General features: G+C 47.1%; 1 protein-coding gene across 3 annotated transcripts in view; it reads right to left on the bottom strand.

The window, feature by feature from the left end:
• Zdhhc3 (zinc finger DHHC-type palmitoyltransferase 3) overlaps window positions 1-27,767 on the bottom strand; it is a 52,193-nt gene extending 24,426 nt beyond the window's left edge. The window contains exons 1-2 of one of the 3 annotated variants that reach the window (XM_041677515.1): window positions 27,588-27,767; window positions 10,534-10,863 (exon numbers count right to left, since the gene is read on the bottom strand). In XM_041677515.1, the coding sequence (XP_041533449.1) occupies window positions 10,534-10,839 (306 nt within the window). In that variant the 5' untranslated portion in view covers window positions 10,840-10,863; window positions 27,588-27,767. Of the gene's footprint in view, window positions 1-10,529; window positions 10,864-27,587 lie in introns of those variants that run through there. The other 2 variants (XM_041677513.1, XM_041677514.1) reach the window with 2 other exon arrangements.
• Window position 27,768: the final 1 nt, after the last annotated feature.

Here is a 27,768-nt window from a genome sequence, read left to right as displayed (position 1 = left end):
TCAGAGACTCACAGCTCTCCTCTCGGGAGCAGACGCCTCAGAGAGAGATGCCATGCCCTGCTCCCGGGATGAAGCTCCGACCCAGGATGGACTAGGCTAGAATCTTCCCGGTAAGACCGGTTCTCACAGATTATTAGAGATGGGTTGATCGGGATGTGAGAATTAGCCAGTAAGGGCTAGGGCTAAAGGGCCAAGCAGTGATTAAAAGAATACAGTGTCCGTGTAATTATTTTGGGGCATAAGCTAGCTGAGCAGGCAGCCGGGGTGCTGGGAATGCAGCCGCAGCCACCCTTATTACTTCATTGATCTGTTCTTTCCCCCCTGGGAATATCACGGTAGTAGTTTGGTTCACTGACGATTCTGATTTCTGGGAAGAGCTCTGACCTTGGGAGGGTCAACTGGTGAGTGCCATATCCCATAGCTCACCTCTCCCATGCCAAAATGTGCTGCTTGACATTCACTGGGTTGTTTTGCTTTTTTCTTTCTTTCTATCTATCTATCTATCTATCTATCTATCTATCTATCTAATTTTACCTGTGTGACTATTCTGAAGGATGGGCACTCTGTATTCAGTAATAGAAGCCATGCTTGGCCCCTGGGTATCTGACATGTTACTCCATGCTGGCAATACACAAATCCTTGGTACTCTGGTTCTAGAGTCTGTTTGGACTCTGCACCAATCTGGACAGAAGGACAGACAGAATACCAACTTGAACAGGATCTCAATAGCCAGTACCACCAAGTACCTACCTGGAGCTAAGCCCTGGGCTCAACACTCATCACTATGGACTCCTCCCATGTGTCTCCCTCCTGCTTACCTCCCCAACAGGTGCAAGGGTTTGTGTGCTGTAGAAGTTACTATGTTAAGAGATCAGAGGAAGCTGGGCTGTGGTGGCACACACCTTTGATCCCAGCACTCGGGAAGCAGAGGGAGATGGATCTCTTGACTTCAAGGCCAACCTGGTCTACAGAGTGAGTTCTAGGACAGCCATGGCTACCCAGAGAAACCCTGTCTCAAAAAACCCAAAGAGAGAGAGGGAGATCAGAGGAAGCAGCAGCCAATAACTCATGACCAGAGGACAGACGCTTTAAGACGCTAATGTCTAGGGCTGCTCCAGATGGAGCCATAGGAAAGGGGAACTGTGAGCCCGTGCAGGCCACAACAGAGGCTTAGGCCCCTGAGCTCTGTGAGACAGATAAGGAAATGGACGGACAGAGTGACGATAGATGGTTCTCTAAGGACACCACAGAAGTGGACGGGAAACTCCTACCAGACATGACAAAGCATACATACGGAGTAGAGCGAGCTGCAACAGTGGTTGGGCGAGCACAGGAGGAGAGGAGAGAGGCACAAATAAATGAACTCCCAGCTGCTGGTAAACTTGGGAACCATGCGGAGCCAGAGAGGCTACCAGGCCTGCTTTAGGCCGAAGTTCCACCACTGTGCCTTTGCTTCCTAACAGGGAGCCAGGATCCACTTCCAATGCCTGGAATGATGGTAAGGGTTGCAGCACACAGGAAGCTTACGGGAGGCCCTTGGGTGCACTTTCCACAGCTGGGTACTCACATTCAGAGTCCAGTACTGCACCGAAGCTGTGGAGCTCTACGGTACGCCCTGACTCTAAGCTGTGGCACTCTACAGTATGCCCAGACTCTAAGCTGTGCACCAAAGCTGTGGAGCTCTACAGTATGTCCAGACTCTAAGCTGTGCAAAGACAGCAAGGAGCAAAGCCTGGACATCCGTGCTGCACAACAACTCCCACAGTGTCCAAGAAGGTGGAGGACGGGGCTTCACATAGCACCCTTCACCCCCTCCCTGCCCCCCACGGCTGACAAACTTCAACTAGCCAGTGGGGCAGAAGGGAAAAGAACTGGTTATCAGGATCTGTCCCGTGAGAGAACAGAACGTCAGGAAGGGAATAACCACTTAAATGCCAAGATGCATGCAATTGTCATTTGCTTTTGCAGAGAAGGTATTTCACAGGGGACAGACTTGGGCTAAAGGGACTGCAGACACTGGGTAAGCAATAGTTCTGTGCTGAGAACAGAGGCTATGATGGGAGCTGTAGGGCATAGACACACAGGCAGTGAGGCAGCCCAGGGGAGTACCTAGTGAAGGTTCCAGCCCCCAGAATTTGCTATAAACCCTAGAGAGCCCACACAGGGCTGCCAGAGGAAGTCACTTTGCAAGGGTAATGGGAGCCTTATGTACTATTCTCATTATTGTTTATTAGCCAGCTGGTAATTAGAGCCTTCCTGAAAGTGTGCCTCTCTGGTATGCTTCCAATTGCACAAACCTCCCAGAAGACTTGTTCCCATCAGGGCAAGACCCCAGCTGTCCAGCCACCTGAGCCAGTCCCAACCAAGGACCAGCTGCTGGCCCCTGGTGAGGACCCCTCCCCACCCCTGTCACCCCAGAATTGGCTATTCCACACTTGTTGGCTTCAGTCTCAGAACTGGAAACTGTTACTCCCTCATGGAGAGGAGTTTTTGTGGTTGTTGTTGTTGTTGAGTGTAGTCCCTGTTAGTGCAGGGCATGGGTGGGAACTCGGTGTCTGAGACACTCACCCTCTCTTATCTTTATCTATCTCATGGGAATGTCCTGAAACTTGCAGATCCCTGCAGCCTGCCTATCCAAATACACTGAGTTTTCCTCTCTTTTCCAAAGAGATAAATACTTGTTTATGGTTTTGAAAAAAGGACATATAGATAAGAAAAGGGAAAACCTCACTTGGTCACCCAAGAGAAGTATTACCTACACTGTGAAGCATATACTAAGAGTCTTTTCTCTTGGTACACAGTAAGCTGTAAACGCTTAAAGCCACAGTTGCAAAATATGCATCAGGCTCATCACAAAGTCAGATAAAACATGGCTGACTCAGCCCATAGGAAGCATAGAGAAGCTGCTGGAGGTTTCCTGGCCTGGGCACACGTAGCACTTTACCCTCTTGCTCAGTGGTATCCTGGATGCCACGTTATCGAGGCTAGAAACCTAGTGGCCACCTTCCGGTGTTCTCACCCTGCCTCCCCTCTGCTGTGCTATTTCCATCTAAATCTAAACCCTAAAACTGCCCTCAATCCCATGCTCCCCTCCATATCACCGTCACAGGCTTTCTTAGCCCTTACTGCCTCTGATTATTTCCAGGACAAACATTCTACATTATAAATGGCCACATGACTCCGGACACAAAGCCTCCAATAGCTCCCTGGTGACCATGGATCAGAATCTGAACTCCTGGCCTGGGAACACAAGGCCACACCTAACCTTGTCCCCACTCTCGTGCTGGGACCCCTCCTGACTGTGCTGCCCTGTTTATGCCTGGGCCTGCAAGAGCACTGCATACACCTCAGGCTTCTCCTCTGCCCCACGACACGTGAGCACCACCTGAAGCCCTCTAGGAAGCTTGGCAGCCAGTATTTGAAGTCCTCTGTACCCATTTCAAAGCCACTGGAGCTCCTTGACGTCTTCCTGACGGCCTGAAAGCATGGCATCGCCCACAGCAGGACACACACCATGAGATTACACACTGACTCTCCAGCATGACTGTGAATTCCCAAGAGGACAGAGACAATGTCTTCCAACCTAGCCAATTGCTCAGAGCCTGGCATCAGGCCTACATTCAACATACCCAAGCCAGATAATAATGATACAACAGACATTTATTGAGGCTTATACAGTTCCGGCACAGTTCCAAATGCTTTGTGACTGAAAGCATTTTGCCAGTTAATTCTGACAATAAATCTGTGAGACAGAGACTGTGAGCTCCCTCATTTTACAACATAAGTGAGTGAATCAGAGTCAGACATCGCCTAAGACAATGTGGTTCAGGGGCAGCAGACTGCGGATCCAGGCCCAGGCAACAGTCAAGACACAAACATAGTTTTCAGGTAGTTCTACTAAGAGACTTGGACAAGTGTTCTTTTTCTTTATTGCTTTGATGCTATCTATCACACTCTACTGCCAAAGACTGTATCAACAGTACATGAATAGGAAGGTTAAAACAAGAAGGCTTGACTCAATGTCTAGATTAGGGCACACAGAAAGAAAGCAGTGGAGATAAGAAACCGTCAACAAGAGATTGAACTTGAAGAGGAGGAGGAGAAAGAGCAGCAGCAGCAGCACAAGAGGATGGATCTCTACGCCTTCAAGGGGGCTAACAAGTGGCTGGGCCCAGGGAAAGAGAGGCAGAAATGAACCAACCACAAGGAGTCACGCAACTGTGGCAACTGTGCAATGTGGGGCGTTGAACTTCCTGGGTGGGGACTGCGCCTCAGTGTTCAGTGTCTTCTGGGAAAGACACTGTCCCAAAATGCAGAACCAGAATGTAACTGGAGCTGGAAAGGAAGTGGTGGGGAAAGCAAGGTGATGGGCAGGAAGGATGGACTCCAAGATAGGAAGGGTTCCCAAGTTCAGGCTGTCTTCAGGAGCGCCTCCTCTAGAAACCATAGGCATATAGGCAACTTGCTTGTGCTCCAGGACCTGCTTGGGCCTGATCACACATATGCCAATCCATCTGATAACGGAGTGCGGCTGTGCAGTACAACTTCATGACTTGGTGCGGCAGAGAACACCCAGCTCACGATAGGCAGCTCAGGTTGCATAACAGACTTAGGGCTTCTATTGCTGTGGAGACACCATAACCACAGCAACTCTTATGAAGGAAAACATTTAATTAGGGTGGCTTGCTTACAGTTCAGAGGTTCAGTCCATTATCATCATGGTGGGACATGGAGGCACGCACGCAGACATGGCCCTGGAGAAGGAGCTAAGAGTCCTACATCTTGCAGGTAACAGAAAATGGTCTAAAACACAGGGTGGTACCTTGAGCATATATGAGATCTCAAAGCCTGCCTCAAAGTGACAGACTTCTTCCAACAAGACCATACATGCCTACTCCAACAAAGTCACACCTCCTAATAGTGCCTCTCAAACTACCACACCCATTGTAGTGGAAACAACATTCAGTTTCCACTAAGGTTCAAAAACAGGCCAAGAGCCATCTCTCAAAAGGAGAATTGTCTGCAGATGATGGCAGAGCCTTGCTCCAAATCCCAGAGGTCTCTCCTGTGGTTCACATACAGAGGTCTGCCAAAGGCTCCAACAAAACATCCCTGCCGCTGCCACTTCAGTTACCATAGGCACACGAGGCACAGCACAGGAGCTTTCTCCTACTTTGGGCCCCACTCCAAGTTAGCAACTTTCCGAGTCACTTAGTACACGTCTCTAGTACCACACCAGTAGGGGAATGTGCTGTCTCCAGAACCAAGCAGGCACACTGGGGGTCACACTTGCTTCCTGTGGTAGGAGAAGCCAGGTGCAGTAAATTATCCTTTACCCTAGAAGGAATATCTCTACATGCTTGCACCACTGGTTTACTAGGAATTTCACCAATGTAGAAGGCCCTTGAATTCTGGCTGGATTTATTTCCTATCCTTTGATGTTCATATATGCTGCCAACAATTCCAGAGTAGTTCTTATAGACAGGTACTGAGAAGGCATGGCTAGACCAAAGCTGCATACCACACACACACACACACACTCTCTCTCTCTCTCTCTCTCTCTCTCTCTCTCTCTCACACACACACACACACTCACACACTCTCTCTCTCTCTCTCACACACACACACACACTCTCTCTCTCTCTCTCTCACACACACACTCTCTCTCACACACACGCACACACACACTTTCTCTCTCTCACACACACACTCTCTCTCACACACACACACACACACTCACACACACACACACTCTCTCTCTCTCTCTCACACACACACACACACACACACACATCACGTGTGTTACTGGTTCAAGTGAGGAAGCCACATGTGGTACAGCAGCTGCAATCAGAACCATTACTTGACCGAGTCTGTGATAGTCAACTGTCATTCTCCACAACCTGTCTTCTGCACAGGCCCAATAGGAGCACAAAGGACAACGTGGTGGGAACCACCACTCCTGTATCTCTCATGTCCTTGATGGTGGCGCTAATTTCTGCAGTTCCTCCAGAGATGTAATACTGGTTTTGGTTCACTATTTTCTGTTAGAAGTGAATCCAATGGCTTCCACTTGGCCTTTCCAACCCTAACAGCCCTCACTCCACAGGTGAGAGAACCGATGTGTGAACTCTGTCAGCTTTAGTCCATCTACACCAGCGATACACTCTGGAGCTGGGGAGATACCTCAGGGTGAGTTCATGTGGATTTCCAGGACACAGGAAAGTACTGTGGGTGACATTACAACCTCAGAACGGGCAATAACAGCCCACGGCGAGACCAACCACCAACACGGCCTGCTCTCACCGCACACTTCCAGTCCTCGTGCCTCTTGGTCTAGCTGTCCTTTCTCTCTGTTGAAAAGCATCTCTCCTCCCCAACTGCAAATGGTACCATTTCTGCTTCTCATACACTTAGAAGCAGTTTCTCTCTTCCCTGGCTGTGTGGACTCAACTACTGCTGTGCCAGAGTCAACTAACTGATGAACGGTCCAGAGAGCACCATGGCTGAACTGCTCTCCTGTTACATATGGAGTGAAAGGGTCCAAGTTAGAAGGGTGCAGTATTATCTAGTGGGAGACCACGACATTTTTTTTCTTCTGTCTCCTCTTCTTTCCCCCTTTCTTCCCACCCTCTCAGTGCTAACCTAAATGACATACAAAGCAAATAGCCGGGCGGTGGTGGCGCACGCCTTTAATCCCAGCACTCGGGAGGTAGAGGCAGGCGGATCTCTGGGAGTTTGAGGCCAGCCTGGTCTACAAGAGCTAGTTCTGGGGCGGGAACCAAAAGCTACGGAGAAACCCTGTCTCAAAAAACCAAAACCAAAAAAAAAAAAAAAAAAAAAAAGCAGGATATAGACTGTTCCCCCCCGAATTATAGATAATATGCATTCCTGAGATATAAATCATCATCCCTCCATTAGGAAAACTCCCGAGAACTCCATTTGCTAATTAACAAGAAGCCCCCAGTTGATCTGCGTTTGACCCGAGTTCTGATTCCAGACGACGCTCCTAGGAGCCAGGTGCCCAGGTGGTACCCTCTAGGCCCCATTTCTACAGCTCCACCTCACCGTTACACACATGAGTTTTCATTAAGTCATCATGTGCTTCAGGCAGAGGCATGAGGATCCTGCAACGGGGCTTGTACACAGCACATGCTTTGAAACATTTGTCTCACGTATGGCAGTTACAGGACCGATTCTCCATTTACATCTATGGGGCGACTTGGGGCTCTGGACTGTGGCTCTTGCCTACTGTGATGGGCAATTTCAAATGCCAGTCTAGAATCACCTGAAAGAGAGTCTCAATTTGGGACAGTCTGTATATGATTGGCCTTTTAACATGTCTGGGGGAGGGGATAACTTTTGATTGCATTAATTGACAGGGAAAGACCTCGTCCAAAGCAGACAACATTGTTCCCTGGGTTTGAGTCTTGAACTGTGCGAGAGTGGAGAAAGTGAGCTCAGCACAGCATACACACAGTCACTTATTGCTCTCTGCTTCTGACTGAGGATGGATGCTTCAAGAGTCTCCTGCATTGACTTTCCTGCTATGATGAGCGTAGCCTGAACTTTGAGCTACAATAAATTCTTCCCCAAATTGCTTTTGTCAGGGCATTTGATCACAGCAACAGGAAAAAAAAAAAAACTGAGGCTGCTACTTAGAATTGGAAACTGAGCCACAAAGCAAGGTAAAAATCAGGAAAAATTCTGCTGCAAGGCTGCCTGAGGAGGTCCCTGGAGAGGCTTCTATGCAGTAAGGAGGAAAGCGTAGGTTTGTGAGAGCAGCCCAAGTGCCAGCAGGAGGTTCCTGGTGACATCCAGCTCCTCAGCCCTCTAAGCCTTCTAGACAACAGTGAGTCCATCTTCCACCCTCCGATCCTGCCTGGCTCACCTAACGTCTCTGCTTGCACCTAATAATACATGGTGGTTTTGCCACAAAGAAGCTTTGGTTTGGCCTCTGTTCCTCACTAGTCTTCCTCAAGCCACAAGTGCCACTAGCATCCACAGTTGTTCCTTCCTAGGCTGAAGGTTTTCTTTGTGGCCCATCTCCATTTGTTAGCTTCTCTCAGCCCTGGTAATTCATGGGGAGCAGGGGCATTTAAGTGTGTCAACACCTAGAGCTCTGCCCCTAACCTGATTAAAGCAGAACCCCTGAGGGCAGGAGGCAGGCACCAGTACTTTAAAAACTCTCTAAGGAGTTCTTACTGTGTAGCCAGACTTCAGAATCAATCAGTGACTCTAATAAACAGCAAATCCAATAGCTTTTCTGCTTCTATAATGATCCGAGCTAGCGCCGTGTCAATGCCCCTGTCTTATCTTTTTGTGGCTCCTACCTGAACCTCACCCACAAGCACACTGCTATTACACCTATCTCATCAAGGTTCTGAGAACTACAAGGTCCGGCATGATCCTGCCTCTGTGGACCGTTTCACTCTCCCTGTTCACCATGCTGTAGTCTCACTCCAGGCTCAGATCTAGGTACCCTTTTCTCTTCTGCCTGGATATGCCTGCAGACCTCTGCATGCTCTGGCCTGCAGCTTCAGCCACTCAGGTCAGCTCCAACGGCAGCACCACGGAGAGGCCTAATGGGTGCCCCTAAAGCCCGCCACACCTCCTGTTGCTGTCCTGCTGTCCTTACACAATTAGGGATTTTGGTCAGCACTTAATTTATCACTGAAATATGAGGTTCCAGAAGGCAGGGGTTCTGTTTGTCTTATTCTCAGCTATACCTGCTGCTCATGGAAGAATCTTCTGCAGGGTTGGCACCCAGTCAACACAACTGTTCATCTGCCCAGCAGTGCCCAGCAGGGCCCTGCCCATCTTGCTACAGCCGTCCTTGTCCAGTGACTCTGGCCTTGTCATTGTTAAAAATTCCTACAGCCAGACACAGTGGCCACACCTTCAATCTCAGCACTCGGGAGGCAGAGGCAGATGGATCTCTGTGAGTTTGAGACCAACCTGGTCTACACAATGAGTTCTAGAGCTACATAATGAGGCCCTGTCTCGAAAAAATAACTTCTTGGGGCTTTAGACTCTTTACTGTCCTGTTTCTTCTTTCATAACCACAGACACCAAAGGTAAATCCATATTCTGAGTGGTCTTCCCATCCCAACAACCAAATGCTGAGGAGCCACTGCATGTTTTTCTGAACAGGAGGCTCCCGACTCTATTCTCCACCTCCCACCACCAACCTTATTGACTGATAGATACCCTTCCCTGCTTGTCCACAGCAAGCTACACTTCCTCTGCCAGGGCTGCCTTCACTTGTCTTCTCAACAGAGGCATCTTGATGGGAGAGCTGGTACTGGACTGTGCGCTGAGCAGAAGACGTAATTTCTTCCACTGTCTCCAATACAGGGGCATCACACAAACTTCTGAACAAATCCTTAGTTCTTTTAAACTTTTTTATACCTTTGTGTTTGTGGCATTTAAGAACCTAAGCACTTCAGCTCCTCAGGTGCTGATGTTGCACTGTCCTGTAACATCTGTACCAGTCCATGGGCCCCAGCACACAGAGCCTCAGGCTCCGTTCCCTCTGGAGCAGCCACACAGGTAACTGAGCCAGGAAACTACCTTTCCTTGGGAGGGATTAACAATTACTTTCAAGAAGGGGACTGGCTCAGCCCTATGGTCTGTGCTTTGCTTTTCTGGGGCTCACAGAAACTGTGTGTGGCTACTAACAGAAGTTTTTCTTTCCCAATGTAATGGCTACCACCTACATAGCAAGGTTAACACACAGGAGGGATTTACCAAGTTACCTGTATGGTTGTTTCCCATACGACACAATGAGAACAGAAGGGCTTGATATCGGGGTATGAAAACATTCAGGGGCCTCTGCCTCACCTGATATATTTATCTAAGTCACTAAATGGAACAAGTTTTACCCACAATACCCAAAGGTGTCTACCGTCGTGCCAAACAGGCCCGGCCAGTTTTCCATGAAAAGAGGACTCTTTCTTCTCCCTGACTACAAGGTGTCTCATTATGTAGCCCTGGCTGGCCTCGAACTCACAGGCGTCTGCCTGCTTCTGCCTCCCCAGGACAAAAGGTGTGTGTCACCCTACCTAACCTAGAAAAAGAGGAATCTCGTGCAAGCTAAATAAAGGCTAAATGCATGCAGACCCTGAAACTGGCTGGGCTGTCGATCAAGTCGACCCACTTCCATTCTCTCTCTGTCCTCTCTTCCCCTAGAATGCTTTCTGCTCTGACCATCTGGCCAGTCTTTTGGGTTATCTGAATGCATTTCCCAAACAGAGGCTGGGTTTAGCTGGACCCTTGACACAGCAGGCTCAACAAATACATACAGCAGTGTGCAGACAGTGCCATTGAACTTACCCTATACGCTTTAATACAGGTGTTGCCCCCTTCCCAGGTCAGAGTACCAAAAACTCTAACAAGAGGTAGCTCACTTTTCCACCCAGGCCTGGCTGTCCTTCTTTCACATTCCCAAGATCCACAGGAGTTTGCGGGTTATGGCCATGCCAGGGCCAGAGGGACAGAATGTAGGCTGGTCAAAACAAGCCCAGACATACTCACGGGGTCCGTCAGCATGGCCCGGCAGTGTGAGGCCAGGGCCAAGAAGGCCAGCAGGTTGAACACAATTCCGTTGATGATGCTGTACGCGTAGTCTCTGGATGGAATCAGCATGACAAAGAGGACTACAAACTCTGCGTAGAGGACCAGGAACCAGGTAACAATGGCGCAGGCGATGCCACAGCCATCACGGATAAACCACATGGTTCCCGCAGGACCAGGGAAGGGAGGTGGGGCGCACTTCTCTGGCTGGAGGTATTCTGGTTTCCGCTCAATGTCTCGGAAGTGATGGTTGGGGGTCAGCATCATAAGCTATTCTGTCCATACTGGCATCTGAAAGGAAATGTGGTGTTAGCTCAGCAATAAGGAGACCTCCCAAGTGAGCCATGGTGTGTGTGCACAGATCACAAACGCTGCCAAGGGGTGGGAACGAAAAGAGACCACACCCAAGGGCAGCCAGATCAGACAGCAGCACAGCGACAGGAGGTGGGGCTAGAGCCTAAGTCCCCTCGGCTATGAGGGCACCTCTGGGCAAATAGCCCATTCAGTTAAATCTGGGACAGCAAGTGCTGGGGACAATCTCCTGTAAAACAGAGGAGCACTGAACTGGAATGGCTTGTGAGTGACAGGGCAAAGAGGAGAGATGGTGACAGTGTATTCAATGGTTCCTAGTACAAGACACCATTTCCTCACCTGTGAGGCACTGCCCACCAGGGCTGTTGTTTCCAGAGCTAGAGGGCTTTGGGGAGGGGCTCGTGTTGAACATCCTGCATAGCTCACGGCCACGCACAAGCATTCTCTTAGTAAGACATTCTTTCCATTTGAAAAATGATGGGTAAGCAACTTTCTTCCTAAGAGCTACAACACTGACCTTTGGAGATGAAAACTAAGAACTGGGAGATGAACCAGAACAAACAGAACAAAGTATAAGTGTGAGAATGCTAGAAGGAAACCCACTATTTTTATGATTGTTTTGCTTTTTGAGACAGGGTTTCTGTGTATAATAGACCTGGCTGTTCTGGAACTTGCTATGTAAACCAGGTTGATCTCAAATTCATAGACCTACCTGCCTCTGCCTCCAGAGTGCTGGGACTAAAGGCGTGCACTAAGAGACGTAACTAAGAATCAATATTGCACACCTATTCATCCATAATGGACTGCAGGACAGAGAGAGAAGATCTCCTCTGTTCATCTCAGCTGCTAGCTTGTCGTAATACCAACCAGAACCCTCAGTGGGAAACTGATGGCTCAGTCCATTCCTGGGTATAGAAACCATGGAAAGTCACGCGTAGCACAGGTGATGGGCAGGGGAGAGTAAGTCACTCTACAGCAGAAGAAATGACCCTGGCCCCAGTATCTTCTGAAGGCTGTTAGCCCATCCTAACTAACCTCTCTAATTCTCCTTCTATGAGAAAGAGCATCTGGACGGAACAGAGTATGGCCACGTAGAGTGAAATGTTGCTCAGGCTGATCATGCACATAGTTCAGCTCTGCTCCAAATGTAGCACAAAGCTGAAGACAGGTGGGCAGCTCGGTGTGCACCACGTGCCTGTCTAAAGGATCATGGGAGTAACAAGTCAGAGACACTGCTCTCCAGCAGGTACCCAGTGCTGGGGACAGAGTTATGACATACAGAGTAACACAATGTTTTGGTCATCAGCCAGGATTTTCTAGATCAATCTTGTGCTTGCTCTCCAGAGGAGAGTGGCAGGCAGTTCAGTGGTGTTTGAAAAACATACAATCATTAAAAGACGTAAGTTCACTTTCTGAAAACTGAACAGGACTCTATGAAACTACAGACCAAGAGTGTCTGGGGACTGACCTGTGCTCCGCAAATTCTAAAACTCTGAATTCCATCAACTACAACCCACACTCAATAAATAGGACATACGGCACAAGAAGTCAGAAGGCCAACAGAAGAGAAGCTCTCCAGGGACACGCTTATCACCTGTGCTCCACTACGTTCAAGCTCACCCTACAGATGGCCTCTGGTAGCTTTGCATGGCGATGGAGAGTTGCCCAGCAAGGCAGGTGCTGTATCAACATGCAAGCCTCAAGTATTTACTCTGAGTCTTTACAGGAAAGTTGCTGAACTCTAACTGTCAACCACTAAGTAGGAAGCAGACCACCATGACTCAGGTTCCCCTGCACCAGAGACAGTTGGTTACAAAACTCATCAGCCCTCTGACAGCACATCCTCCTGTCATAGATGGGAGGCCACTAAAAAAGAAGTTTCCAGTGACACAGGCAGTTCATTTCATTCTCTTCGGCAGCTGTGCGTTCTCGGTCCTATATGCAACAATGGTGTCAAGGGACACTAAAATTTTGCACGTTGTTTTACTAAGGAATAAGCCCTTCTACACAAGAAAAGTTTCCCAGGCAACTAGGGCTTCTTTCTTCCATTTTTTGCAGGGTAGGGATGGGGAGGGTTGAGACAGGGTCTTGCTATGTAGCCTTGGGTAGCCTGAAACTCACAGAGATCCACTTGCCTCTGGATAGAAAGCATATACCACCATGCCTGGCTAACTGGGACTTCTTTCGAAGCACCTGTCAATCATTTCAATCGTTAGATGGAAATCTGAAAACAAAATGTGAAAAAAGAAACAGCAGAGATCGAGTGCACACTAGATGGGAATCCTGCTCCTGCCTCAGCACAAGAGCGACTCACTTTCCCCAGGACGACTGAGTTAGTCCCAGCCACCAGCAACCTGTGCAGGCCCCACAATCCCAGCATCTCTTTTGCACGGCCTCTTCCTCTTCTGTAACTAGCCACTGTCACTTCTGTGTCTACACAGCACTCTGGTTATTTCAGCAAGCGGGCAAGGCTAGTAAAGATATTACTAGAGGTCTCTGTAAAGGAAGGGTGCTCCTCTGGGGTGTAAGTTTCCTTCAAGGACTCCCCTGGCACCAAACAGCCCCTCGGTACATGTCCTTACTTGTCAACGAAGAACTTTGTAATCCCAGGGCCACATCTAGGAGGCCTAGTCTGCTTCTTTTCAGGTGAAAAGGATAGATCAAGTAGGATCATGAAACTAGAATGTTCTAACTGAGACCGATCTGGGATCAAACAGTGTATAGGGGGAACTATTTTCTAGCCTTTGCTGGGAACAAGAAGCTGCTGGATGTGGAAGATCAGGAAAAGGCCCTCCTGGCAAAGTCAGGGGCCAGTGCTATGCTGAGGGTAGCTTTCCTACCCACACCCAAGAGTGCAAGCAAGATTACAGTTCTAATAACGACCCTTTTTGTATGGTATTTTGTTTGTATTCTGACAAAGTTAGCCTGGAGATCAGAGAGCAGAGCTAGCCACTAGTTAACCACAGAGGCCAGGCAGTGGTGGCACATACCTTTAATCTCACTTGGGAGGAGGAAGCAGGAAGATCAGGAGTTCAAGGCCACTCTGGGCTGCACAAGATTGAACCAGTCTAAAAGAGAAACAGACAACGAGGTAGAGGCTCACACTTTTGATTCCAGCACTTGGGATCTCAAGCCTTTGCTCCCAAGTACTTGGGAGGGACATGCCTCCTTTAAGCCCAGCACTAGGGAGGTGGGATAGGAATATAAGGCTGGCAAAAACAGGATCTCGGGTCCTTCAGTCTGAGGATTCATGGAGATATGATCTCCCCCATTCGGTCTGAGATTTCACATAGGAAAGAGCTAGTGATGGTTGCTCTGCTTCTCTGATCTTTCAGCTTTCACTCCCTAATATCTGATTCCAGGTTCCTATTTAATAAGACTAATTAGATTTGTGCTTCAGACCCTCCCTTTAACTAGATAAATGAACTGCGGCAAACCCCCTGCTTCTGCTTCAAAGGGGCTTAATGTAAAAAAGGTACGCGTGTCCCCTTCTGCTTCTTCCAATACCAAAGGCAGATGAAGACCCTTCTCTCTTACTGCAGTTAACCTTACAGCTCAACAGAAACTGACAAGGACCTACCTCCCCTTACTTGTCCTTGCTTCTAAGGAGCCTGCAGAACTGGTGCTCAGGTTGGAGAGGCTCTGGAGGACCACCCCCAACACCACTCCTTGCAGGCCAATGAGACCTTCAGAGGAATTACCTCCTCTGGGGTCCCCTCCTAGTCCCTTTATCCTTCTCCTTGCCTCAAGTCTCCTCTCTTCAACTCAACTCAGCATTATCTTGAAGGAGTAGCCACTGTACTGTACAGCATCCGCCTGCCAACTCCCCTGGGATGTGAGGGCAGGAATGTGGAGACCTGTTAAAGAACGTTTATAAACCATATTTGGGAACATGGGCGCAGTTTTTTATGATAAAGATTAAAATAAACAGAGAATTTTGATACTGTATGCTATTATGCTCTCTTTGAATTATTTGAATGCTGAGGAAGGAGCAACAGATGCCAAAAGATATTTGTTTATAAATGCTGCTGAACTAATCCAACATAGATATTTTGAAAATGCCTTGAATTTGAAATTTGGATCTAAGGACATGATGCTTTGGAAAGGAGTTTCTTATTTTGTTTTCACAGAATGAGACCCTGTTCATTTCTTCTATTCTGATTTGGTATGATGGACCACGCCCTTCTGAAGGGTTGGTGTGAACACCTTCAGAAAATTGCTGCTTCGCTCAACTGCCAACTGAGATGAAACTAGCACACAGGTTATACCATGAAAGACCTAATTAACGACGCCCCCATTCAGCAGGAAGCAGTTTGGAGAGAAAAAACTGCGCCCATGTTCCCAAATATGGTTTATAAACGTTCTTTAACATTTAAAGGGGGATATGATATAGATATGAATAATTTGTATTAGTATAGATTTTGCTTTATTGATAGGGATTTAAGGTCAATTTTGTTATATGTATATGCATATTTTTGCTATTGATTAAGATATCGTGATTGTGTAGTTCATTAAAAAATGTAATGTATAATTAAGAAATAGGTTAATGGATAATCATCAGTAATGGTCAAGCTTGTAGTCATGTTAGTTAGATTTTCTAGATATATAGAGATACATTTCAGTTAGATAGACATTCTTCATATCTTTCAAAGACTGCAGAATATGGCATTTAATGTTTTAATAACTTAGGACTTTTCATGACAATGAGACACTCTGCTCCTGGCAGCACCAATCTACTTCAAGAGGAAAATGGGCATCAAAGAGGATCCTTATGGAGTTTGATAGCCATTTGGGCAAGAAACTGTTCTTGCCTGGACTATTGCATAAACTGGACACAGAGAACCCACAGAGAGAGGACTACTGAACTTGCCTAAAGGTGAGATGATCTTTCGGGGTTCCTGATTCATGAAGGAGTCTGCAAGACATTCTGCAGGACACAACAGATAGTGACTGAACTGACTTTGAAGTGTCCTGCTTCATGGAAATGTCTCTGGATACCATGGGCCTGTAGGCCGAAGATGGATGCCCCAACGGTACAGAGGAACTTTGGGTGACTGTCCAGGCAGCGAGATGTCTCTGTCATTTCTAGAGTTTAAAAGTTGCTTTTTTCTTGTTTGCTTAGGTAATATTGTATCTTTCTGGAGTCTTTGATGGAGTTAAGAATAGTTAGTTATAGTTTTCCTTAGTTATGATAAAGATTATTGTAACTTTTACTTGATAACTGTTTTGCTATATGTAATTTTGCTATGTTAAAGTTAAAGCCTTCCTTTTTTTGTTTAAACAGAAAAAGGGGAAGTGATGTGGGAGTGTCATATATCAATCTGTTGATTTCATTGGCTAAGTAATAAACAAACTGCTTGGGCTCACAGCTTAGAACATAGGTGGGTGGAGTAAACAGAACAGAATGCTGGGAGGAAGAGGAAGTGAGCTCAGAGACGCCATCCTCTCCGCTCCTGGGCAGACACACGCGATGAAGCTCCGATGGATGTAGGCTAGAATCTTCCCGGTAAGACCGGTGCTCACAGATTATTAGAGATGGGTTGATCGGGATATCAGAATTAGCCAGTAAGGGCTAGAGCTAAAGGGCCAAGCAGTGTTTAAATGAATACAATTTGTGTGTTGTTATTTCGGGGCATAAGCTAGCCAGGCTGCCAGGGTGCTGGGGACACAGCCCCGCCGCTCCTATTACTACAGGTACCACTCTGCTCAGCTCCTCCTCCCCAATCAGGGAAGACTGGGTCATTTATGTTCTTTTGCTGACTTACAAGTACCATTTTGTTGAGTTCTGCAGCCTGGCTTGTAGTAGACATGAGATTTGTGCTCAAATTCAAAGTTTTTGAGTGAGTGAAGATGTCAAACAGTTGACTAACAAATAGCAAACACAACAGAGGGCAAGCAGTATTAAAACAGCAGCAAAGCAAAACCCCCACACAGAGTGAGATGAACAGACTTGCTAAGAGTAAGGGCTCATGAAGGCAGAATGTGAGGAGACAGAGGTGAGGAGGACCTGGCGATCTGTCGGAAAAGGCTGGCACACATAGACTATGTTGGGGTGGAGACGGAGGAGTTGTGAGGGACCACGGCACCCCATGGCAAGGCCACGCTGGCTGCTGACAGATAAGGCAGAGGAGTTCTGAAGCCAAGGAGGCCCACTAGGGCAACAGGTGCTAGCTAGTCCTATCTGGTGATACTATCTAGTCCTATCTGGTGATATTAGCTAGTCCTATCTGGTGATATTAGCTAGTCCTATCTGGTGATACTAGGTTTTCAGTTCCTCTAAGTAGCTATCAGCTTTTCATTGAAGGACTGAGAAAAATGACCTTTTTCCTAATCTTAATTAGAGTGACCTATACTGCACTTTCTGAGCTGTTATATAGCATCAAAGGGAGCTCCCCCTCCATGGTGAATTTATTCTCACCCAGCAGAACAATGCCTAAGGCCCAAAGAGGCAACAGAACAACGTCTGTGGGAAGGAAATCATAAATCAGGGACTCAGAGAGTGCAGGAGGGTGTTCAGGAGGCTGAGTCTAAGTATAGTACAGACATGTACATGCAGTGCCTGAAGTGTAGGTACAGACATGTACATGCAGTGCCTGAAGAGGCCAGAGAGGGCGTCAGATCTCCTGGGGTTGAAGTTACAGGAGATCATGAGACACCTGATATGGACGATGGGAAAAAAAACTCAAGATCTCTAGAACAGACAGTCTTTCAGTCCCAAGACAGGATGCAGTCTTTGATGACACAAACTTTGAGATTTTATGTGTGTGTGTGTGTGTGTGTGTGTGAGAGAGAGAGAGAGAGAGAGAGAGAGAGAGAGAGAGAATGAATAAGAGAAAGACTGTAAGGAAATTAAGTAAAAATATTCTTCTAAAGTCTTATAAACCAAAGCTTAAAGTGTTTGAAATTGGTGCTAACTTTCTAAGAAACCCAACCCAAACCACCTCCTTCTGGTCCAGAGCCATGTACACAGCACAGGCTCCACTGCAACTGACAGCAAGCGTGCCCCTCTATCACAGACTGGTAGACAGACAGACAGACAGACAGACACAAGGCACGTGTGACAGCAAGCATGCCCCTCTATCACAGACTGGTAGACAGACAGACAGACAGACAGATACAAGGCATGTGTGATAGCAAGTGTGCCCCTCTATCACAGACTGGTAGACAGACAGACAGACAGACAGATACAAGGCATGTGTGATAGCAAGCGTGCTCCTCTATCACAGACTGGTAGACAGAGAGACAGACAGACAGACAGACACAAGGCATGTGTGATAGCAAGCGTGCTCCTCTATCACAGACTGGTAGACAGACAGACAGACAGACAGACACAAGGCATGTGTGATAGCAAGCGTGCTCCTCTATCACAGACTGGTAGACAGACAGACAGACAGACAGACACAAGGCATGTGTGATAGCAAGCGTGCTCCTCTATCACAGACTGGTAGACAGACAGACAGACAGACACACAGATACAAGGCATGTGTGATAGCAAGCGTGCTCCTCTATCACAGACTGGTAGACAGACAGACAGACAGACAGACACAAGGCATGTGTGATAGCAAGCGTGCTCCTCTATCACAGACTGGTAGACAGACAGACAGACAGACAGACACAAGGCATGTGTGATAGCAAGCGTGCTCCTCTATCACAGACTGGTAGACAGACAGACAGACACAAGGCATGTATGGAGCAGAGCCTGCAGCCCAGAGCTCCTGGGGCTTGATGCTGCTTGCTTCCTGAGGTGAGCTGTTCATCTATGAACAGATGAGCAGCTCCAGGGCTGAGAACGGCTGTGTGAAGGCCTGGCCCACAGGCCCTGCCTTCTGTGACCCACACTCAGGCTTGGCTGGACTCACAGTCAGAGTCCAGCTACCATGGCTGTGGTTACTGGATGAGGGCAAACCCCTTTCAGTCTACCACTTGGCAGCCCATGCTTTAGGAACAGGAGTCAAAGGCATAAAACAATATTCTCAAAGTACACTGTAAGCATGTATGACAATTTCAAGGTATTAATAAAAATGTTATATTTAGGGGCTGGAGAGATGGCTCAGTGGTTAAGAGCATTGCCTGCTCTTCCAAAGGTCCTGAGTTCAATTCCCAGCAACCACATGGTGGCTCACAACCATCTGTCTGGCGCCCTCTTCTGGCCTTCAGGCATACAGACAGAATATTGTATACATAATAAATAAATAAATAAATATTTAAAAAAAAATGTTATATTTAAATAGCAACAACAACAACAAAAACAAAACAAAAAACCAACCACATGCCACAGTTTTCATTCCAGCAAATACTCCCGATCCTTTTCTACTTCATCTGCTGTCCTAGGACAAGATGCAGTCGTGAAGTGATGGAGGAAGGTCATTGGTTAAATAAAAAGAAACTGCTTGGCCCTCATTGGTTAGAAGATAGGTGGGAGGAGTAAACAGAACAGAACGCTGGGAGGAAAAGGAAGTGAGCTCAGACTCCACAGCTCTCCTCTCGGGAGCAGACACCTCAGAGAGACGCCATGTTCCCAGCTCCCAGGCAGATGCACGCGATGAAGCTCCGACCCAGGATGAACATAGGCTAGAATCTTCCCGGTAAGCGCACCTAGGGGCGCTACACAGATGATTAGAAATGGGCTAAATTAATATGTGAGAATTAGCCTACAAGAGGCTAGATAGAAATGGGCCAAGCAGTGATTAAATGAATACAGTTTGTGTGTTGTTATTTCGGGCATAAGCTAGCCAGGCAGCCGGGGTGCTGGGGACGCAGCCCCGCCGCCCCTTATTACTACAGCCGCCCCTTATTACTACAGTGAAGTCATGAAATGCTTCAGACAGGTCTGATACCAAATCCTTAGAATCCCTTTTAAAGCACTGTGGAAAGATTTTGTTTCTCAAACATTACACCCACTCTTCTCCACTCACAAGTGCATTCCTCAACAGCATGAAGTGGATCTGTGTAAAGTAACACTTGGTAGCAAAGGACAATGAGCCAAGCTGGTACGGCCACCTCAAACCTTTTGCAATTCTTTTTCCTAGTCTCAGACAAGGATCACCTAAATATACATGCAATAACAACAAAACAAATATCACGATTAAACCATTTGGGTCTCTACAGGTAGAAACTGTATAGATAACTCTGTTCCATCCACCTATGCATATCAGCAAGGTACAGGACTCCTAAACAGGAAGCTCTCGGCTAGTTCCAACGCTGAACATTTAATTCCTGTTAAAACGAGTTTCTCCCAGAGTTAAGTGACTGTCTATCATCACAGTCATTCAGAACGTCATCTCAAACACTGTGGCATCTTTTCATAACTCCTGAGATGTACTTAGAGAATTAACATCAGCCTCTGTCGTTTAATGGAACTGTTTTAAGAATGTGGTATCGGACTCTTGATGGCCACTTTAGAGTCAATCATCAATTTCTTATATTTTTGGTTGTGAGCCTGGGCTTTAACGGCTGAGCCATCTTTCCAGCCCTCAATCATTGATTTCTACAAAAGCATTTATTCACAAGCAAGCCGAGCAGCTTCAAAGGTAGGTGAACGGCCTAGGTCCTAGATGCTTTAGAAGCAAATGGGAGTTGGGGGGACGGTTCAGTGGTTAAGGTACTTGTTGCTCTCGCAGAGAAGCTGGGTTAGATTGCCAGCACCTGTATCAGGTGCAAACATATACACATGCATAAATAAATTTATATAAGTATACCAAATGTTGTGAAATGTATGTTCATTTTCTGATGAGACTCCAAAATTCCAGTAATGAACAATGAATTACTATGCTTAAAACATTTCATTAACATAACAGAATGACTCACTGAACTTTCCACAAAGGTAAGGGTGTGGCCACAGCCTGCCGGAGCAGAGGCATCTTATCTGCCAGAGAAGGTGTCCGGGCAGGCCGGCCTGGCTGTCTTGCCTTATGGGAACTCCACACAATCAGCATTGCTGCCCCTCTGCCTGCCACACTCAACCCTCAATTAACGTAAAAACAAAAGTGGAGGAGGTGTGGAAACACCACACCTGTGCCCCAAAAACTAAAATTAAAGTCCACCAAAACCAGAAAATGGTAAGCCAAGTTTCCTGTCTTGCCTCACAACTAGCCGTCTTCTTTGTTTCTGAGACAAGGTCTCACTCTACGTTTCTGGCTGGCTCTTCCTCTGAGTGCTAAAACTGAAGGTGTACCACACACTCCGCCTTAATTCCTAGCCAGAGTTTCTTTCCACTTAACTGACCACTGAAAATGTCCAACAGACCACAGAAGATACTTCTTTAAGCTGAGGTCAGCCTGGGCCTCAACACCTGCCTTCACTCAACAATAACAAAAATAAAAGCAAAAAAAAACAAAACAATAATAAATGATTCCCTCTCCCAGAAGCCATTTCACAAGCCCATTGAAACACAGCCTCCTGGAAACCCACGGAGACGAGCTAGCCCCTTCCAAACTTGGGCCAGCTTGTTCAGAGCTCAGAAACGAAGCTCAAGGAGTTGTTGGGGTGTCTGTGAAACGACTCACTCTCTACAGTGGCCGACAGTACCTGTTGCAATCTGCTGGACTGGCTGTTAGGGCAATTGCCTTGAATTAATCCCTTGTAGGCAGTCTAATGCAGAAAGAAATGCTTCCTATTGGCAGCAATAAATAGTCACTGATCTAGTTACATAAGAATATATACCAATGGGTAAGACAACCTCACAGTCTGAAAAGCCCTTCATAAACAAGTGTATAATCTACTTGATAAGGAACTGTCTTCTGCCTCTCAGGGTAGTTTCCAAAAGGCTAAACTACCTGGGGTGGGGTTGGGGGCTGATGAAGGTAAGATGGGGCTAGGACTCTTCCCAACTGACACTAAACGTTTATTAACTGGCAGGCACCAGTGCTGCCCCATCCTCAAGTGCATTCCGTCCCATAGGCTCTATGCCCACTTTCCTCCTTCCCTGAGAGATGAGGAAGCTGAAGCATGGAGATTCTGGCTAAGTTCACAGCTCCGGGAAGCAGCAGAGATGGGGTCCATCTCCACAGCTGGCTTTCAGCTGCTCACCACAACCACTGAATAAAACAGAAAAGGGGAGGGACGTCAAAACTGGCACCAAGGCCCTGGGTTACTTACAGCTTTGCCATCTTGCCCTCACATGGTATGAAGAACAGGTGCTATTGTGTGGGCTAGCCCCCCGCAGAAGAGTTTGAAGCCACGGGACTGAACAAAAACATTCTGGACTGATGCAGGGTCCAACATCTAGAAGACCGATCCTGCTCTAACCTAGGACGTGGGAAGGCCATGACACTTAAATCAGTAGTCAGGCTAAGACTGAATCCCTACAGTCTGCTGGGAATTACTTCCCAAGGAGCCAGTATCTGTACACAGCTTTTTCTGAGAAAGCCCAAACAAGCAAAGGTTCCCACCTGAGGGTGCTGAGCAAGGCCCCTGGCCTCACACTGTGCCCTGTGCAGACACACAGCTACTGTGACATCATCCAAGCAAAGCCTGACTTTTGTTAAGTACTAAAAGCAGAAGCTTGCAAGGATCACTAGCCTCCAACTAAAAAGCAAAGGGGGTTCAGCTTTCCAGTCTTTGATGCCCACTTTATACCAGGCATCTGTAAGAAAACATAAGGAACAGCTTCAGGGGGGAACCAGAGAAATTGAGGTTGGCTTCAAACTTCTGCAGTCCTCCTGCCTCAGCCTCACCAGTTCTAGGGACACAAAAAGAAGCGGGGGGGGGGGGAGCAAAGATGAAGCTAACTTAAAGGTCCTTGCAGGGATTCGGTTCTGAAATCTTCTTGTCAGGGTCAAATTGAACATGTTCTTGATTTTTTTTTTTTGAACCAAAAGTTTAACCCTCCTTCCCTATCCTTCACTAATATTCAAAAGAAAGCCACTAGTAATTGTTACACTTTCCCAAGCAGTTTTAGTTTTTACAGGTATAAACAGCATTACCAAACTACATTAAACAGGGGTTGGAGCTCCGTTGCTAGAGTGTTTGTTTAGCATCCAGAAAGGCCTGGGTTCAATCCCAAGTACCAAAAACCCATGTGTGGCGGCTGTTAATCCCGGCATTTGAGAGGTAGAGGCAGGAAAATCATCCTAGGCTACTTAGTGAGTTCCAGAACAGCCTGGGCTGCACCTGACTGCCTCAAACACCTTAACAAACAATAGCAGCAAAATAACCATCAAATATTACAAAATGATAAATGTGAGAAGCCTTTAAGTACCCAAAATTAGGCTGGGTGTAGTGGCAATGCCTTTAATCTCAGTCCCCAGGAGGCAGAAGCAGGCAAATCTCTGAGTTCTAGGGCACTTTGGTCCACAGAGAGTTCCAGGACAGCCAGGGCTACAAACAAACAAACAAGCACTCTAAATTAAATACCATTTTGAGCCATTTTTCGGTATTTATTATTTTTAAGATAGGGTCTCACTATCTCTGCCTGACCTGTAACTCACTATGAACATCAGATTGGCCTTGAACTCACAGAGGTCTGTCTACTCAGAGTTTACTTTTTAATTCATTTATTAATTTATGTGTGTGTGCATGTATGTACACACATATCACACATGACGCATGGAAAGGTAAGAGGACAACTCGTAGAAGTCATTTCTCTCCTTCTACCATGTGGGTTCTGGAGGTCAGACTCAAGTTGTTAGGCTTGTGGCTGGCACTGCTACCCTGAGCTATCTAGATGATATTTAAATCTTTGTACATCCAGGATCTAGACTGAGCTTTACAAGCTAGCAAGAAACTAGCTTGGGAGTAAAGTGATGCTAAAAAATTACAGAAACAAAGCAAGTCAGCAGCGAACCCAGTCAACACCACTAAAGCAGCCCAGGAGTCTGTTCACCAGATCTGTATTTTCTAACCAACTTGTCTTTCTGGATTCTGCTACTGACTTGGTCTAGAAAGAGACTTCATATGCCAAGGTCAAGACTTACGACAGCAGGACTGTGGCCAGGTGGGCACTAGCCTTACTTTGTTAAGGTGAGGGATGGATCCCACACAAAGGTATCCCAGCAGCCTCCTTGCCCCGAATGTGAGACAATGTCCTCAGGCAAAAAAAAAAAAAAAAAAATCCAGACTTCAATCAAGTGTTTGTGCATCCTGAAGGCTACAGTTTGGAGACTATGAAAAACATGATTTCCTAGCTTTTCTCAAGTGCAGGGATGATGAAAGCAAGGATATTTGCCCCTGGCTCTCACCTGACCTGGCTAAGAGTATCAGGAAATTTCCCAAGAGGAAAGCAAACCATCTTCAAAGGTGTAACTACCAGAAGCATGGTGCCAGCCTCTTCCCTTCTAGGTCAACACTGAAGTATTACCCTCAGTTTAGACCTCAGACTCTGAGCACAGACTCTTTTTTTTAAAGATTTATTTATTGTGTATCATACTCTGCCTCCATGTGTGCCTGCAGGCCAGAAGAGAGCACCCAATCTCATTACAGATGGTTGTGAGCCACTATATGGTTGCTGGGAATTGAATTCAGAACTTGTGGACGATCAGTCAGTGCTCTCAACCTCTGAGCCATCTCTCCAGCCCGAGCACAGCTCTTATGTGTATATTCTACACCTGGAAATTGGTATGTGTGACTCATTTTCTCACATATGACTTCATGAGACTCCAACAGTCAGCCCAGTTTCTTAAAATTAAACACGGCAGACCCTTCCTCTAATGGGGAATATGTGTGCTCATGTACAATTTTTCTATCACTATAATCCTAAATCACAAAATCTAGGACAAGATTATGAAAGACTGTTTATATCTAATATTCACACAAGGCCAGGCGGGACAAATGCAAAGTATGCAAAGCAAGCAGACCTTTAGGAAAAGCAGCAGCTCACTTTGTGTTCTTCTGTGAGGCTGAAGGTACAAAGGAAAAGACCTAAAATCTGGCCTTGGTCTGCCTAGGACTGGGCATAAAATACGCCCCCCCCCCCACACACACACTCCCTGGCTGACTTTCTTAAGAGTTCACAGCAGTGATCCAGGCTCTTTTATAGCTTTAATGAACCGGGTGGGTGGGACGTATTTACTTCTGCTTTACATAATGTTATTGCTGTTAGCAGCAGCTCTTTCTCTCTTGTACCTGGTACTTGGCCTGCACAATTAGCACCTTATTACAGCCTTAATTACTAACTGGCTCAATTAAGTATTTCATTTTACCATCTGGTTCATGCACTAGCTCAAGGGCCTAAACACCTCAGCTACAATAAATCCCAAACTTCTTTTAAGCAAGTGCCTGATTTTTCACGTCTTTAGGTCCATGAGGCTGTCAGGCATTCAAAGGCACTAGAACACTTGCTGAATGTTCTGGAGGGCTCTTGTCTTAGCTGCTTGTGGAGTTTAGCCTTACTCTGTTTGCATATAACCTTTCCCTTTATCTCAAGAGGTGGGCTAAAGCAGGCACAGGACTTATCAACATCACATTCCATGTTTCTCTAAAGAGGATTCAAGAGAAGTGAGTTCATGTTAGAATATCCATCCTTGCTTTAGAAATTAAACCTGTGGCCTGGGGATATAACTCAATGATAGACAAACATGGGCTTTCTGCATTAAGTTTCCTGATGGATGACAGAGGCTGTGAGGGGCTATAGAAGCTGACACTTAGGACTGCAGGTTTGGGAGCCACAAAGCCTCCCCTCAAATCCTGCCTCTGTTACTTACTAGTTCTGTGATCTGTGACTTTGCCTGTTTCCCAAACTGTAAAATCGTCCTCATAAGGCTCTTTGGAGAGGTGAATCTTTGTAAAGTTTTTGACACACAAAAAGCATCACACAGCGCCATAGAAAATAAATAGAGCACAGGGTTTTATAAAAGACACAGCAACAAAACACTATGAAACAAACCAAAAAACCAAACCAAAAAACCTGCCATCCTTGGCTCTTTTTTTTTTTTTTTTTTTTCGGTTCTAACATGTTCTTTGAATTGCTTCAGTAAAAAAGAGCTATGGGTTGATAAGCGTTAAAGACGTCTAATGAGCTTGACAAGTATGATGAAAATGACCTGGCGGCACTGAGGAGTAACTGAAGAGAGCACCAGTGTTCTACCAGAGATTATAAATGCCACTTCTTATGTCACCAAATCAGTAATGCTGACCCTTCCCCACAAAGAACCTGCTGTTGATTGTGAGGGTACGGTGTGTGTGTGTGTGTGTGGTACTGGTGAGGGAACTTAGGGCCTTTTGCACACAATAGTGTTCTATCACTATTATGTATTTTTAAAGATATGATGAAATATTTTTCTTCCAGGAAAATGACTCCATGGTAGTCTCCGATGTCTTTCTTTTCTGACTTTTCAACTTCTCTCTCTCATCTTCCCAACCTTCAGCTCGCCTCCCACCAAATGGCCTGTCTTCCCAATAATCTCCGGCACAGGGTACCGTAACAGGAGTCCTTGTTATTTCGCCAGTTCCTCACACGGAATCTAGATGTCCAATCAAACACACACAGAGAGATAGGGTATAGGTGCTGTATTAAGTGTGGCACCTATTCCTCCACAAAAGGAAGAAAACCTTTCCGGTTTCGCCTTTCCCAGTTACCCTGGAGGGCAAAGTTCAACCCTGCAGGAAGTCTTCTCTCGGAGCACCTGCAGTACTACGTGTGCACACAGGAAATTCATGTCCAGTCTATCAGTGGGAAAGACCATCCATTGGAGGGCTCCATTAAGAGTACCTAGGAATACAGTCAGGCACTTCCTGCTGCGTTCCTCACCCACTATAGCCGCTAATCCTGTTACATCTCTAATCACCGTGTTCTGAGGCTATGCTTACAGTAGCCTTTCCCTCTGCCCTGGAAGAGTCTTTGATTAGAAGTTCCGTTTATTTGCTCAGTCAGTTGTGAGGCCAAAGAGAAGAAAAGCCTCTCTATTTTTGTTGCTGTTCTTTGAAACAGTGTCTCACTACGCAGCTCTGGCTGTCCTGGAACTCACTATGTAACGCAGACTGGCTTTGAACTCAAAGAGATCTGCCTACTACTGCCTCCCAAGCACTGGGATTAAAGACGTGTGTGGCCCGCACCTTTTATTTCTTGATGATTAAGGTGTGAAGGGTCACTTTCCTCAAAAGTAGAGCATCTGGTAAGTGAAGTGTCAACCAACTCCCCCCATTTCCCCACATCGCTCCTTTCAAACTCGGTTCATATACTATCGCTCTTCCTTAAAGGGCTCCCACGATGACCCCAGCTTCACCTTGCAGGCATTTCTTTCTGGATATCCAATTCCCGTATCCTCCCAGGGTCGGTTGTCTTTCAGGCAGTTGCTCATACGCCTCCCCCAGCTATCTCCTCCATCCAGGCCTTTCGAAGCGCAAGACACTCTCCCAACTCTCTCTGGGACAATACTCCAGCAACTAACTTACAAAGCCCTGGGTCACTATCTGATGACGGGCAGCATGGGAGGAAGAGATAAGGGAGGAGAGGACAGAGAAAGATCGATCCCTGGAGTGGGGCGCGGAGTGAGCAAACTGAGAAGCCGGCGCCCCGCTCCTGGCTTCCGGACTAGAGTGACCTAACGAGGGATCCATGGTCTCTTCAGCCATCCTAAGGACCAACTAAGGGACTTTAGGAGATGGTCCCTCACGGGCAACACGACTTCCGCCTTCCCGAGGCGTCTCACGTGCGCGAGCTCGGCTACTTCGACTCCGGCCCCAGCGCGCAAGAGTGCGCGCTTCTTGCCGAGTCCCGGCTGGGGCCCCGCGTCTCCCTCCTCCCGGGGCTTCCTCTCCGCACTGACCGTCAATCTGAAGGCAGCTCGCAGTCCCACGCCGCCAGCCGCTGCCCCTACCCCGGGTCCCAGCCTCCAGCGTCCACGATGGCTCGGGCACCGGGTTGCGCGGCTTGCCGGACTCGGCCTCACACCGGACGGCGCACAGGAGAGGCCCATGGAGCTCCAGGCGGTGGCGGCAGCCGCGGCT

Source organism: Microtus oregoni, unplaced genomic scaffold, assembly GCF_018167655.1.
Source record: "Microtus oregoni isolate MIOR12 unplaced genomic scaffold, Mior012 000028F_ref0000031, whole genome shotgun sequence".
Lineage (NCBI taxonomy): Eukaryota > Metazoa > Chordata > Mammalia > Rodentia > Cricetidae > Microtus > Microtus oregoni.
The sequence above is the reverse complement of the archived record's forward strand: the minus strand, read 5'-3'. Positions and strand labels throughout refer to the sequence as shown.